The sequence below is a fragment of the Lepidothrix coronata genome, unplaced genomic scaffold (genome assembly GCF_001604755.1).
Source record: "Lepidothrix coronata isolate B3197 unplaced genomic scaffold, Lepidothrix_coronata-1.0 Scaffold6, whole genome shotgun sequence".
NCBI classification, from domain to species: Eukaryota; Metazoa; Chordata; class Aves; order Passeriformes; family Pipridae; genus Lepidothrix; species Lepidothrix coronata.
Window position 1 is genome coordinate 10,931,623 of NW_016690186.1, and position 14,720 is coordinate 10,946,342.

Here is a 14,720-nt window from a genome sequence, read left to right on the forward strand (position 1 = left end):
GGGCAGAGAGATGGGCAACTTCAAAATGCCTGCAAAACCAATCTGTGTATCTGAGAAATGAAAAGTGCTCTTTGAATTTTCCATGAAAAATACCTGGAAAGAACAAAGAATGTTATTCAAAGAGACTTTATGTTACTTTTCAGACAAAAATTATATGGGGGATTTAGGGTTACAGGTCCCTGTTGCCGGGTGAGAATTAAAAAAATGGAACTCTGTAGCACTTATTCCTAAACCAAACATTATACAAGGTGGAATTCAACAGCAAAGTTAAATATAAAATAAATCCAACAAGATTATAGAAGGGCACCATAACCCTGTCCCTGCAGTGACCCATGTAATAGCTCTGTGCTGGTGCTTGTGATGACATGTCAGCAATCCCACATTAAATGTACTTTAAAGGTACATTAGCTTCTCCTCTTCTTTGTGTGTCTGGAGGTTTCCTTCACTCCTTTACAAACACATTTCGGTGCCTTCTACCCTCTTCCCCTTACCCCCACGTTATTTGAGAGCAGTGTTACGTTGTTCTCTCTTGACCTTCCCCCTCAGCTGATTGCTTCAGCAAGGAAAGTATTTTGAGATACTAGGTCATTTTTTTTCTAGTCTGTTTTTAGCAGAAATTCTTTCATAGCAGCTTGTTCCAAATAGCTGCTATGTGTAAGTGCTTTTGCAGCCACGTTTGCTTTAATGCTGGCAAACATTAAATGCATTAAAGCATTAAAACCGTCGTCCTGAGACACGGAGGTAACACAGACAGACACAGTCCTAGAGCAGGCATAAGTAAGGGCACAAGGAACAGTTCTGTGCACCAGGTGAATACTATATGGGGTGAGTGGAATCAAATGTTCTTGATGAACTGGAGCATGGATAGATATAAGGGGTTATTTAATACCATAACTGACACCTGTGAAGTTACATGTTACAGAGCATTTAATATAGGCTTTTGTCACTTTATTTCAATTAGCTCTTCCAGAAAATCAGTCCTAAAATTCTAAGTTTATGAGAGCTTAAAACACTATAATTGCTCCATATATGGTTTGGGTAGGCAGAGAGAGTCTGAATGAAAACCCCACAAACTTCTTATTTTAAGGCCACAATTAAAATCTCAAAGTTTGAAGGCTGGTAAGGGTGAGGACAATTTTTCCATGAGAAACAGAGCTGATGAAGCCTGTTTTACCCTGGATTACTTCTTTCTCACTTCAGCCCCTCCTCTCTCCATATATCCACCTCCCCTCTTCTTTCACCTCTTTTCAGTATCTCCAGGTCCCTCACAGCCCATGTGAAACGTGGCCAATTACATATTTTGGATGTAGGAGCCTTATTAAAATCCATCGGTTCATGCTATGTGCAAATAAAAAAAAGGTACATTCCTCTCACATACATAGCTACTTTCTCCGTGCATATGCTTTTCATTTACTCCAAACTTTTTCAACACTTGCTTTTGTTTTTCTTGCTGAAAAATAACACAAAATTATTCCTTGTGCCTCTTAACACTATTCCCTTTCCCAGAGTGCTAACATATAATATGGGAAAGTGGTCATGGCCTTGTAGAAAGCAATAACAGAAATTATCCATAATTCCTAGAAGTCCTATTTATACAAAGTATTGCCAATCTTGGCATTTTATCAGAAAGCTCTCAAAGCTCTGGCCCTTGAATTAGGTTAATATGCCTGTAATAAATCAATTGCACCTGAACTGTTTAGAACTCAAAGTCTAAGTAGAAAGAAATTTCTTTTTAACATCTCATTATTGTGAGGTACTCATCCTACTTCCGGATTTGGAGTTGATGCTGCATACAAATGACAGTGAATGGTTTGGGATACTTTGGACCAGGGAAAACCTCATAACTAAAAAAATAACTAAAAATTTATTTTTCCAGAAGTCATATATGGTGGTCCCAGATTTTCTCGGGCCCTCTGATAGGCAGGAAGAATAGAATGTACATGATTCCTCCTTTTCTCTTTTTTTTTTTCCCTTAATATTTTAAAACCTGAACCTTTCAAACCACTGCTCTAAGCTAGCAAAGTCAATTTATGGGGGAAAGAACAATTTATGGGGGAAAAAAAATGTTATATTCCATTTTACTAATTCAAAAGAGAAAAAATATTGCACTGTGGTACTATTTTGAAATAAAACACATAAAAGCAAGGTTAAAAGAGAAATTAACAGCCTCATAGTCTGAACAATTCACTAAATATTATTTCAGAAAAGGGAAGATTTCAAGACCTCACAATGTCAGGCAGGGGCCTGTACCACCCTGGTATTACAGCCTCTCTTTTTTTTTAGGTCCTGAAAGCATAAACATGGAGTAATATTACTTTTGAGACACTCTGCCTAGCATAGTTTGTGTGGGAGTTTTCTGAAAGTTTGCCCTGATAAATGATTTACCAGGACTGTAAAAAGATCAAGAAAGCGCTGAGCTGACCTCTCAAAATGAATTAGTTTCTTCACTCACTCCTTGAAATCCTTTAAAAACTTATTGTAATGATTAATTTTCAAGAATTCTAAAATCTGTTGAAGTCCTGAACCCATGACTACCACATATCTTTCCTAGGATACAGACACATTATGGTCTTGGATTGAATTTTGTCTGGTGCATCCACATATCTGCTGTGGGTATCCATTTGTTTTACTTGTTTCCTGAATTTTCATACAGAGTCACTGGAGTTTTGATATTTTATAATGCTGCACATCTTACTACTAAACAAAACAGTGTTTTGCCCTCCTTCTTTACCTTTGTTTTGTCAAAATAGTTTGTTTCAGTCATAGTAAAACCAGACTCACAAGGAGGAAGGAGGGAAGATGCCAATAAAGCCAGAGGAGACAGACAGGGAACACAGAAAGAAAAGACTGCACATACTTAGAGGCCTTCACTGCTTTTCTGTGATACTGGTGCCTCACTGGACCCCTGAGGAGTTTTGTGATACACATAATAAAGAAGTGGTGGTAGGAGACACATGGAGAAACACAATTAGGACAACAATGAGAAAAAAATTTACAGGAATAATTGTGCCTCATTAGAGGTATGATAATAAACAATGATATGTATTTCTGGCAATAATGATCCTGCAGTTCACTCTCTCCACTTATTCCAATTCCCCCTACAGTGCCACTGCTGTCTAATATAGGATAGTTATGCAAAAGATGAGTTAGAAAATTGGATTCCATTATAAAAGCATCAGATATAATAACCAAAGCTATGGAAAATAACCTGTTCTGCTTCTGCACCTGTCATTTCCAGTGGTTTCCACCACCCACCCATAGACATTAAACATTTGACAGGCATTACTAAGTCTCATATTCTCTTCATTTTACTGAAGGAGAAACTGAGGCATAGAACAACTGGCCTATAAAGCAGCTGGGCTAGGCACCAGGCCGGCCTGCAGTCACGCGCTTTAACTGTTTCTGATGCTTCCATATAGAATATTATTAATTACTCATAATTTGTAGTAGGTAAATCCATGTGAAGGCGTTATTAGCAGTGTGTGAACACAGGGAGAAGAGCTTCTGCTCCCCAGAGGAGGTCCCAAACACTTTCAGTTTTAATAGCCTCTAGAAACTCACATTGGGAATAAAGATCTTTCAAAACATTGCTCCCATAGTAATCTTGATTATGGCAGATAATTAGTCAGCAAACCCAAGCTCAGGGACTGCTTACTGAGCAAAGAAAACCTCATATGCACAGCTGTGGCTGCGACTCCAAGCTGGAGTGCCTCACAGTGCTTACAAAAGCAACTAAAGAAATAGTTTCAAGACCTTTAGCAGACTCTGGCAGGACAGCTTATTTACCTACCACTACTGGGCTGATCAGCTCACAAAACCAGGGAGGAAAAAAGGTGCTGGTGATGCAGACACTGCCATGGGGGCAGTCAAAGGTCAGGCTTTCATCCCCTATTTAGCAGTAATTTGGTACCTAAGGGCTGCATGTGCCTTTGAAGCGCAGTGCAGCTGTTTTTAAAGGCTCCCATCAACCAGCCCATAGTGTAAGTGAGCAGAAACAGCAGTGTAATAGCAGACACAATATTCTTCTTGCAGAGTCTGCAATTCTCCAACACGTTTGTTTGACTCTCCTTTCATGGTGGACAAACCTCCCCTCAGGAACCAGTTAACAGGGACAGTGAGGAGCAGCACTAACATGCAGCAGCTTTGGAGAAAAGCAGTCATGTATTTAAAAAGGAAAACTACCACCAAGAAGCCCACAAAAAAGCCACACTATTTATTTTTCTGGGAGGTGAGTGGGAAGACTTTCAAAGCATGGCTGTTATGCTGTTTTGGCACAGAAAGCACTTTTCCAAATTGAAATCTTCCATCAGGCTGGCTTGGAAAACGGCATGTGGTTTATAACCATGGCTTGTTCCTTTAAGCTTTGCCTCCTCTTCCAGGTTAAAGTCAGCAGCTAGGAGCATCTCTTGGAGGAGAGAGGAGTATGTAAGGACCACAGTATCCCCAGTGTGTTTCCACTGGCTGGCCCTGGGATCTGCAGGTAGTAAACACAAGCGCTTTCCATAAAAGGACCTTGGTTGGCAGGATACTGAGGGGAAAAAAAAGAGACTATTGCTGAGGTGGGTAACGAAAAGAAGTTATTTGCTGGCAGAGGGGAAAGGAATGAAGGATGCTGAAAGGGTACTGGGCAGCTGCTTTTCCGGCTGCTCTGGGAGCCAAGGGAAGAGCCTTTGATCTGCTGAGCAGGCCTGGGCTTGCTGCCAGGACCTACATCCTTTCTCCAGCACTGACAGCAGGCTTCCTCACTAGTTCCTCTCTGATTGCCGAGTCAAAAAATAAGTGACGTAACTCATACAGGGACCTCACTGAAATGTTTCTATTATCATCAGCTCTGCAGAAAACATATGCTACAGATCCTCAATCTGAAATTATCTTCTTGTCCAAGGCAATAAAAAAAAAAAAGAAAAGAAACCATGAAGTCCTCTGGATTACATCTTGCAAAGCCTCATAAAAAACCCTCTAGCATAACAGTGGATTAAGCAAACACATTGGCCAAGCAAGCTCTTCTCCAAATGGTCATGTACTCTTACCTCTTGTGACAGGGAGATTGAAATAGGGATATCATTTCCAGATCTATGCCTCAAATAATGGCATCAGGATAGCATTTACTAAAGAATGAGCTGTTTCAAAGTAATTGCCAACAATTTTTAGTATAGAGTAATCTGAAGACCAGTCTGATAGATTTGTGATGTTGCCCAAGAAAGGAGAACATGAAGGGAGCTGTGCTCCTCAGCTCTCAGACCAGAACAACCAGAGTGCACAGAATTTCCTCCAGTACCAGCATGTCTTTAGTATTTATCAGCACAACACGTTATTGTCATCACTGAAGGTAAATTCTGCTTCAACACGACCCAGGCTTACATCTTACCCCAGAATCAGCCAGGACTTGAAAGTCTCATCACTTGAAGCACAGAAACATGCTACATTCTATTTCTAATGAAGCCGAATCATAAGTTTTTGCATGACATAATCAAAAATTCACTTAACCTTCTTCGCAGAACAGCAGCTTTTGCACTGTTGTCTCCCCTTCCTTTTGATGCTCACCTTTTGATGCTACTGAGAAAACAACCTTGCAAGACACTGGAAGTACTGGCTTAGGAGGTGCCATAAAGCTAATGCAACCAAGCACTTCTGTTGTGTCAATAATGCTTCCATCTTGCTCCCAGGTACTTGCTGCTCTGTATTAATGTTACTTGCATGGCAGTAGCAGCTTCTCTTGGGCAGATCATCTGCAAGATGCATTGGGTAGCTCTGTATTAGTTCTCTCTACAAGGTCACAGCTTAACTCTGCGGGATGCAATAACAATTGCACCAGGTGTGCTGTTTTCATGATGTTTAGCTCTGCTGAGCTCAGCTGGAGCCTTGATATTTGAGTCAGATTCTGTCTCCAGCCATTATTATATTGACTTCAACTTCACAGAATCATAGAATAACAGGTCGGAAGGACCTCAAGGATCATCTGGTCCAAACTTTGTTGGCAAAAGCAGAGTCTAGACAGGATGGCCCAGCACACTGACCAGCTGAATCTTAGAAGTGTTCAGTGTTGGGGAATTCACCACTTCCCTGAGGAGATTATTTTCATTGTGATAAATTTTCTTCTAGTCTAATCAGAATCCACCCTGGCATAACTTGGACTCATTACTCCTTTCCCATGTGACTACTTGTGAAAAGGGAGTCTCTATCTTTGTATCCATCCCTTAAATAGTGGAACATACTGATAAGGTCTTCCCTAAACTTTCTTTTCTTGAGGCCAAACACACCCAGTTCTTTCCTCATATGGAAGGCTTTCCAGTCCTTTAATCATCCTTGTTTCCCCTCTCTGGACACTTTCCAGCCTGTTCACATCTTTTTCCTCCACAGAAGCTTTCCATGGGCACCACTGCCCCTCACTCTCCCCTTCTGCTTCCCACCTGAGTTTTGCATGAGCTGAAGTTTGCTCTTCTAAAGTCTAAACCCTGTGATTTAGTACTAACCTTCAGCATGGCCAGCCAAATCCCAAACTCCACAATATTGTGATCACTGTAGTCAAGGCTATCACTAACCAAGATATTTCAAAGCAGGTTTTCTCTGTGAGTAGCACAAACAGCAGTACCTCATTCCTGGTCGGCACATCTAACACCTGTGTGAGGAAGTAGGCCTCCTAAGCATTCCAAGAGCTTGATGGATGACATGTGAGCTGCTCTGCTGTTCTTCCAACAAATGTCTGGACAGTTGAAGTCACAAGAAACAGGTTCTGTTAACCTTCCAAAGCTCGCTTAAGTGACTCAAGTACTGCTTTGTTGGTCTTGATTTGGAGGTCAGTAGCAGTTGCCTACTGAAAGATCCCCACTGGAGATGGCGTCTCTGATCTTGACCCAGAGACATGCTGTAGGGCTTCCACGATTGCCATAGTTGACTACTATACATTTAAGATTCTCCTTAACATAGAATGTGACTCCTCCTCTTTTGCCCTGTCTGTTTTTTGAAACAACCTGTAGCCATCCATCTCAATCCTCCAGTCACGTGAGTTGTCCCACCATTTTTCAGTTATTCTAGGCATAACTTTGCTCTTGATGAAACCCTTAGTCCCTGAGGCAACTTGGGGCACCCGTTTCAATCTGTGATGCTGCCTGCTGCTGTTCATGTGGACAGAAGTTGCAAAGATTTTGTGCTCTTTTCTCCTCCCAGTTGCTGAGTTTTACTGAACCTATCAGACATTGCTACACACGAGAAGACATTTTAAACAGAAACTTATTTATGAAGCTGGGTGTATTAAGAAAAGAACAAACCATAGAATATGAGTAACAAGTTTTCAAATCACTGGTTAAATTCTGCCTTCTAGCACACACAATGAACTTTTATAGAGTTCTTTTTGAATCTGTATACCTGAAACCTGATTTTTTTTCACTTGAGATGCTGTGTCAATTGTGTGTGATTACTTGAAAATAAGGCAACACAAATCTGTGGAACTCCTACCTGGAGTAAACCCATACCAACAATTAGGATTTCTGTTAATTTTAAAGAAGCTGTTTTGCTCACTGGAAGAGCAATCAAACCTCCACTTCATTAGAGCTGTCTCGGATAGTGGCTGAGGCAGGCTGCACAAGACAAGAACAAAACAAGGAATGTTCTCTCTTCCAGTCACTCTCCCAGCTCCAGTGACTTGCAGTACAGCACTTTCCCTAGTCTGGTGTGGTATCCTTTGCAATCCCTTAGTGGATTTTAATTTATTTTTATAATTGCTTCTTGACTCCATATAGTAACAACAAAATATCTAAATAGTTTTGCACATTTCATAAAAACAGTGCATTTTTTTCCCTAGCCTTGTGCAATTCAATTTCAGAATTTTTTGCACACTTATATCAAACCCACACTTTAAAATAACATGTCTGACAAATGGAAAAGAGAAACATTGATTGGGAAAGAAATTATGCTATCCATCTTTCAACTGCACATTGCAAAAGATAGAAAGTTTCTTAAGAAGGATAACTTTGAAAAAGTTGACACTTTAATTTTTAAAATAACAGAATGATGAAATTTTCTGTCTGAAAACTGAAGCTTTATTCTTAATTTGTTTTCAGTAATAAATACACAAGTGTAGAGACGTTAGTAGCTGAGTTTAAAGGAACAACACAGATACAACTAGAGATAACTCTGGAAATATACAACAGCAAAGTCATCTTCACTCTATGCCCAGAGCTGCATAGGAACAAGTCAGCTGAAGGAGTTGTCAGAATTATCATGTGGCAAGGTATTAAAAAGCTGAAATTTGGCCCAAATAGATGACATAAAAAACCATTTTGTCATGCCAGATTTTGCCTGCCATTGGCTTCTTGAAGGTTAAGCTGCATGATGGCTTTATTTTTCTATGGCTGGGAAGCAGGTGTCCATAGCCTCCAACAGCCCTTGTCACTCACCTTCTTGATGTGGCATCAGCAAGAACCCTTAGCACCTTCCTTCTGGAATTCAGGGCCAAACAGCCCAAGTCTGGAGATCAGGAGGGAGATCTAATGCCAATAATTCTTCATCTAGTAGCTCTTCTTTCTACCCTTTTCTCATGCCTGTGACTCTGGCAAATGATTCATTCATTTAAAGGGCATCACATACTTAGAGAGCTTCCTAAATTGGTACCATCCAGATCCTACTTAGCAAAGCAGGCTCCTGGGACATAGAGCTGGAACTTAGCCTGCTGAAAAACCAGCTTAGGCTATATGCTTTTGCAATCTGGTGGTAATAAAAACCAGCAGTAAATCTCCTAAGCCTCTTCTTCAGCCTGTTGACAGTTCTATGTGTCTAGTATGTAACTGGCATCAGACAAAGGGAGGAAAGCCTATAGAGTCAGAAATAGAAAACACTCACTAAACCAGATGCATTGCAGCTCTCATAGTTTCCACTTATTTTTGCACATCTTTGATAATTGCCAATCTGAAATGGGACCAGCTGACTGGCTGCAATATATAACAAATATGTTCATGTTTATATATGACCCTAGTTTCCTTCCCCACATGTACACGTTTGAAAATCCTCATGTTTTGCAGCCTCACCCAAACATCTGCAATCATTTATGGAATAGAACAGTCTGCCATCTCAGCCTAGGTTTTGCAGTGCATACTACAACTGATGTAATTTTTGTATCTTGGATTTTCAAAAGAAACAGATATGTTTCCAGGCAAACCACATCACAGAACATGCCATGGTTATCAGTTCAAAGAGTCTCACTGGCTCAGCAGCTAGTGCTGTGTTTCATTTAGTCTTCCTGAGGTCAGGCAGGGAAATACACACCAGGAATACACATCTGTGTATATACAAACAGCTTCAGTCTTCAGTTGTTCTCTCCTTGACTGCCCCCTGAAACAATCCTCTGCAAAGCACAAGAACTGTCAAGTACAGGCTTGGACAAGGGTAGACTTTAATATGAATCATGCAACATTATGGAGTGTGTGTGTTTTGTGTGTCGTTTTAGGGATGAAGGAAAACAGACTGATTGGAATGTAGATTGTGACTGCAGTGTCCCATCACATTACCATGAAAAGGTCCCTTAAACTTATATACAAAGTGTATTCTACTTACATTTTATCTTTCCTCTAAGCCATACCAGAGCTAGGGTGAGAAATATACTTCGTAAGGATCCCAGAGAGTGGAAGTAAGACTGGATTCAGGATGGACTACTTAAACTTTTGCTTCTCCAATTTAGTAAAAGAAGCTAGACATAGTTTGGGTTCCCAAAGGACCTAGCATGGATCCAGGCTCCCATGAGTGACAGTGATTAGATTGGACACAGCAGAGGCAAACCAGAACTGCCTCTGGGGCTGCTCCTGGCTAACTTGAACATGGTTTCAGTTACTAACTTCATGCTGATGCCTATGAAACTTTTCTGAAGCAAATGCAGCTGTATAAATGAAACTAAGGTTTTGTAGTAAAGGGGATGAGAGCGTAACAGCTCAGCATCAGTAGGCATCAATTAAACACTTTGCCGACTAATTCTGACAGGCTACTAGGGATAAAATTCCATCAGGTTCTGAAGGCATCCAGTAAACTTTCTAAAGAACTATCCTTTACTGAATTTAGAGGAATAAACAGTTCAGGGGACTTAAAGGAGTGCTGAGTTTTTTAATACATAAATCTTTTGGATTTAGTCTGGTAAATGAGTTCGAATGCAGTTGAGATACAGAAAATATGCTGTAGTAGACATTGTATTTCAGATGAGGTGGAAAGGCTTCAGTTTCAGAGGACTGCAAACATCAAATGAAATGTCCTAATACCTCAATGTAGCAACTTAAGATAGAAATGAAGAAAATCCAAAAGATGGCTGTAAGAGTGACTCAGAAGTTTCACCCTTGAAAATCAGTCCCTGTGTTGTCCCTGGGACTACTGTCCAGTGCTTCTCTTCTCTGTTTGTGGTCTGACATATGGAGGCACACACTGCTGTGAATAAGATCAATTTTTATCCTGGGTTATGTGTCCTTATGAAAGGACTCCAGAAGGTGGGTGTTGTTCAAAGCAGGTATTCAAAAGCACAGGTTTTTAAAAATGTGTTATTAAAGGAGACCTATACGAGCTTTGCAAGCCATATTTTCTCAAGGGCAAGTTGCCCTTTCTTTTTTTTTCCATGTTCTTATCCCTGAGGTGTGGGATTTCTTTTCACAGACAGATCCTGAAAGTTCCTTGTGAGAAATGACTCTTTGTGCTACAAATGCCTCCTCTGCTGTGTGTACACCTTGCCTGGCAGAGCCTTTTGAGCTTTAGAGTAACATCACGATGATTAGTTTTGAATGCAAATCATGTTTGGCTTTTCAAAATTTAACTTTTTGCAGTGCTCTGGGTTTACACAAATATGATAGCACCAATGTTTTAGGGGACTTGTTCCTTCCACAGGCGTGTTTATCTGATGAATACATTTAACATTCATAAGCATGTGACATTCCTTCACATCTGCCTTGTTCCAACAATATGGTACTGATATTCCTTTTGGCCTTGAGATGTGAGTCAATTTTGGATTAGATGGCTGCTATTGCCAGGAAAGGACTGTGGTGATGGAGTAAGCATCAATCTTTGAAATTTTGCTAACAAAGAATAAAGGGAATCCGATGTTCTTCAACTCTGGAAGCATCAAAGAGACAACGATTTCTGTCTTGCAAATCTAAGCTGCTATCTGCACATACTTTATTCCCATCTGCCCCCAGCATCTTGCCCTGAGGTTTTCTTTGCTATATCTAGTTTTGAAGTACCTGTGTGAGTGTCTGTTGTTTCTGTCTCATGCTGATAGGTACAGCTCAACAAATTGATGCCCCAGCTCCTGTGTTTGCTATTGCACATTGGTCTTAAAAGATATTCACCATGTTTTTATGTTCTGGGTGATAACAACATACATATTGCTTCAGGTTTATAAAACAGTTTGTTTTGGATATCTGTACTCAAAGAAGGACAGTTGTTACAGCCACAAACTCCAGTGCAGCTTCTCCCCATTCCCCAGCAAGCCAATATTCTCCAGGCCAAACATCAGGATTCATCATAAAAGTTACTATAGAAAAAATGGTATTGCCCTTCACCTCAGTGCTACAATGCTGTTACAGAAGAAACACATGCACTACTAAGGCGTTGTGGGCAAGTCACATAGAAATGTTTTAGCCTCACATAGAAGTGACACAAGGACATGTTTAAAAGTCTGCAATGGAAATGTCCCCATTGAATGGCTGTTCACAGAGGATCACTTCAGCTCCTTTCAGAGCATGTATTAAGGACAAGGTTTGATGGTAGCTGTCTTCAGTGTCAGCACTGATGCAGATACCTGTACTAAAACATACCAGTTGGATGGTGTTGTCAACCAGATCAGGTACATGATACGTATCCATCCTTTTACATTCAGTTTCCCCCTCCCCTTTCACTATTTTTATTTTTCTTCTTCTTTTTTTTTTTTTTTTTTTTTTTTTAAGCCATATTCACAGCACAGGTCCAGAAAATAGCTGTATTAGCAGAGTTGCAGGGAGAAAGAAACCGAAAAAGGAACAGAGATACAATACGACGATATCACTTCTGAAGACAGCATGCTATCACTACTGTCTAACTTAAGGTGCGCAGAGAGCTCCTGTCTTTACACTGATTATGAAAGCTTCCCAAGGAGTTTTATTTTCCAAAGCTGAAGTTGGTCATATATATAACCTTTATTTCTCTCCATATTGTAGGAAGTATCAAATTTATACACTTATTCTTACCTTCAAAATGAGGAGAAATGTATTACTTTGCAACCAAGGAATCACAGCTGAAGTCACAGAGATATTTAAACGATTTGCAAAACTAAACCTACTTAAGCATCTGGTCTGCATAGAGTTTCTATGAATTTCACCTGTCTGCATCATCAAATATCTAAATACATTTCTCCTCCTCTACATTCACATTGGTGCAATTGAGACAAGAGTTTGATTCTAGTTCTCTCAGGGTTCTTTTTTACTTATTGGAAGAAAAAGGTTTACTGCCTGGATAATTCATGTATGGTTCTGTTTTAATGAATCAACAATTAAACACCCACCTCTAATAACGCCCAGATCTTTTAAAAGATCTTGACAATGCAAGTCATCCACCCGGATGTATGAAGCGTCTTCTATGTTCGCCACTGTAACAATGCCAAGATCCTCTTTTTGTGCTGGTGAGCTCTGTAAAGCTGACACACCTAAGAAGAGAATAGGCTGATCTCCATTAGATCTTACACACCCGCAATAAAACTGTTAAGAAAAATAGTTTTGTTGCAGATCCTTTGCTTGGCAACATTGTGAAAGCCAGGGGTATGCAATTTAACATCAGGCTCAGCCAGGATTTACTTTGATATTCATCAATGAAAGGGTGATTTTTACAGAATACCCTTTTGAGAATAGAAAAGAACTTTGAAGTCTTCTGCTGAAAAGGCAGCTGAGTTATGTAATGAGCTGATCTTTGCTTCATATTCCACAGGTGGCACTCACTGTAATAGCTGTGGAAATTTAAGCACCATGTCAATGATAGAAACTAAAAGCAATCAGTGCAGAAGCATTAATTACAATTAAAAGCAGAGAATGACTCTTCACTTTAGTTCATTGTCTTGGAAGTTCATCAGTGAACTGGAGAAGCTTTCCACCTGCCCCAGCATTGTGTGAAGTGTAATGGAATTGGGTCGTTTTGTTCATTAAAATGATTTTCTAAAAGACACTGGCATAGATTCACCTTGGGGCTGAAGGTGTTTTTTCTTTCAATCAGTTACTGCAAATTGAGCAGTTGCAAGAGCCTCTGTATGGAGAGCCCGGGGGATGCACTTTTCCTGGTCATGGCTAGGTGAAACTTATGGGCAGAAGCACAGACTTTTAGGAGGTGCAAAATGCAGGTATAGCTGCTGAAAGGACAGCCTATTTCCAGGGGGTAGATAACCCACTCGCTTCTTTCCTATCTGTGTACCCAGATTTGCTTCCATGGAAGACCAGGGCATCTGGTTTCATCTTGGTCACTTTGCAGCATGCAGGACTCTAAGGAACCAGGATTCTGAGGGTCCAAGGACTTCATCAGTTAAGACAAAGACACTCTGACAGAGGAAGAGCATGCATGGATGGACCAGAAGAAAAGACTGCTTTAAAAAACAGGTGAAAAGGTTACTTCTTATTGCCTGCTCATCTGTCTCTGAACACTGAACTGAAAGCCTCTAGTACTGTGAAGAGATGTAAAAAAGTTACTGGAGGGTAAGTGGGTGTTACATTGCTGGCACAAAGAATCAGCACACTGGAATCAGCACTGAAAATTGGTGAAGAACACAAACTCTTTCAAACACTAGAATGTGTGGTTTCACCATTTATATTTTGTACAGTCATGTCACCTGAACTTTTTTCTTTGGCTAGAAACCTCACCCACACTATTAACAAACACTGTTGCCTGAGGCTTTCCTTTCCTAACTCTCCAGTAGAACAATTACTCCCTCTGGTGTTTGCCTGCTATTCTTACTGCCTCAGCCATAGCTCTGGGAAACCCTGCCGAATGATATATGTACAATAAACTCTCTTTCCTTCGTCGATGGCATTTTACACTTTGGGCAGAAAGGCCAGTTTTGCACCCATTGGGCCGGCCCCAGGGGTGCTCAGGTCTGCAGGGAACATTACTGCTCAGGAAAAGTGGAAAGCCGAACTCCACTGCTGCCGAGCGCTCATGCTGCCAAAGACTTATTTATGTGCTCCCTGCGTTCATTTAATTACAAGAACAGTACGCTTACTGCAATGTGTCTTGATGTTTTATTTGATGAATGCTGGAACTTACCAACCCAGTCCCGAGGGGGTCAGGATACACATAGGGGTGCATCAAACGGCTGGATGTTAGTTCAGAGTTAATGAATCGCTGTGCTCTGCTCTTGGGACAGACAATGTGGAACTCTTATTCAGCGGCAAGCTTGTTTACAGGAATGCTGTAACAGATTCGAGGCTCAAATCTGACCTACAAGTGAGCTTCAAGCTACATGGAAGCAAACTGAGATGCAAGAGAATTAAGCGCATGCCCTTCGGGCTAGACCTTACCTATATGTTGCCACAGTAATGCTGATTGTCAATTTTCTTAATTTAAAATTCACAAGAAAATCTAAACTTTTAATGTTAAATATATATTGAACAATAATTTTTAAGTACATACTCAATAATTTTCTTTTTCAGATTTCAGCTGTAATTAGATGATGAAAACAAATCTGCAAGACAAGATGAAGGGAACTAAATGTTTGAGTTATGCATTTTGTCAAAAAC

General features: G+C 40.4%; 1 protein-coding gene across 17 annotated transcripts in view; it reads right to left on the reverse strand.

The window, feature by feature from the left end:
• DLGAP1 (DLG associated protein 1) overlaps positions 1–14,720 on the reverse strand; it is a 418,553-nt gene that overhangs the window by 54,646 nt on the left and 349,187 nt on the right. For 16 of the 17 annotated variants that reach the window (XM_017832746.1, XM_017832733.1, XM_017832741.1 and 13 more), the window contains one exon: positions 12,506–12,646. The exons of the other annotated variant lie outside the window; for it this stretch is intronic. In XM_017832746.1, coding sequence (XP_017688235.1) covers positions 12,506–12,646 — 141 coding nt within the window. The remainder of the gene's footprint in view (positions 1–12,505; positions 12,647–14,720) is intronic. 17 annotated transcript variants of the gene reach the window in all.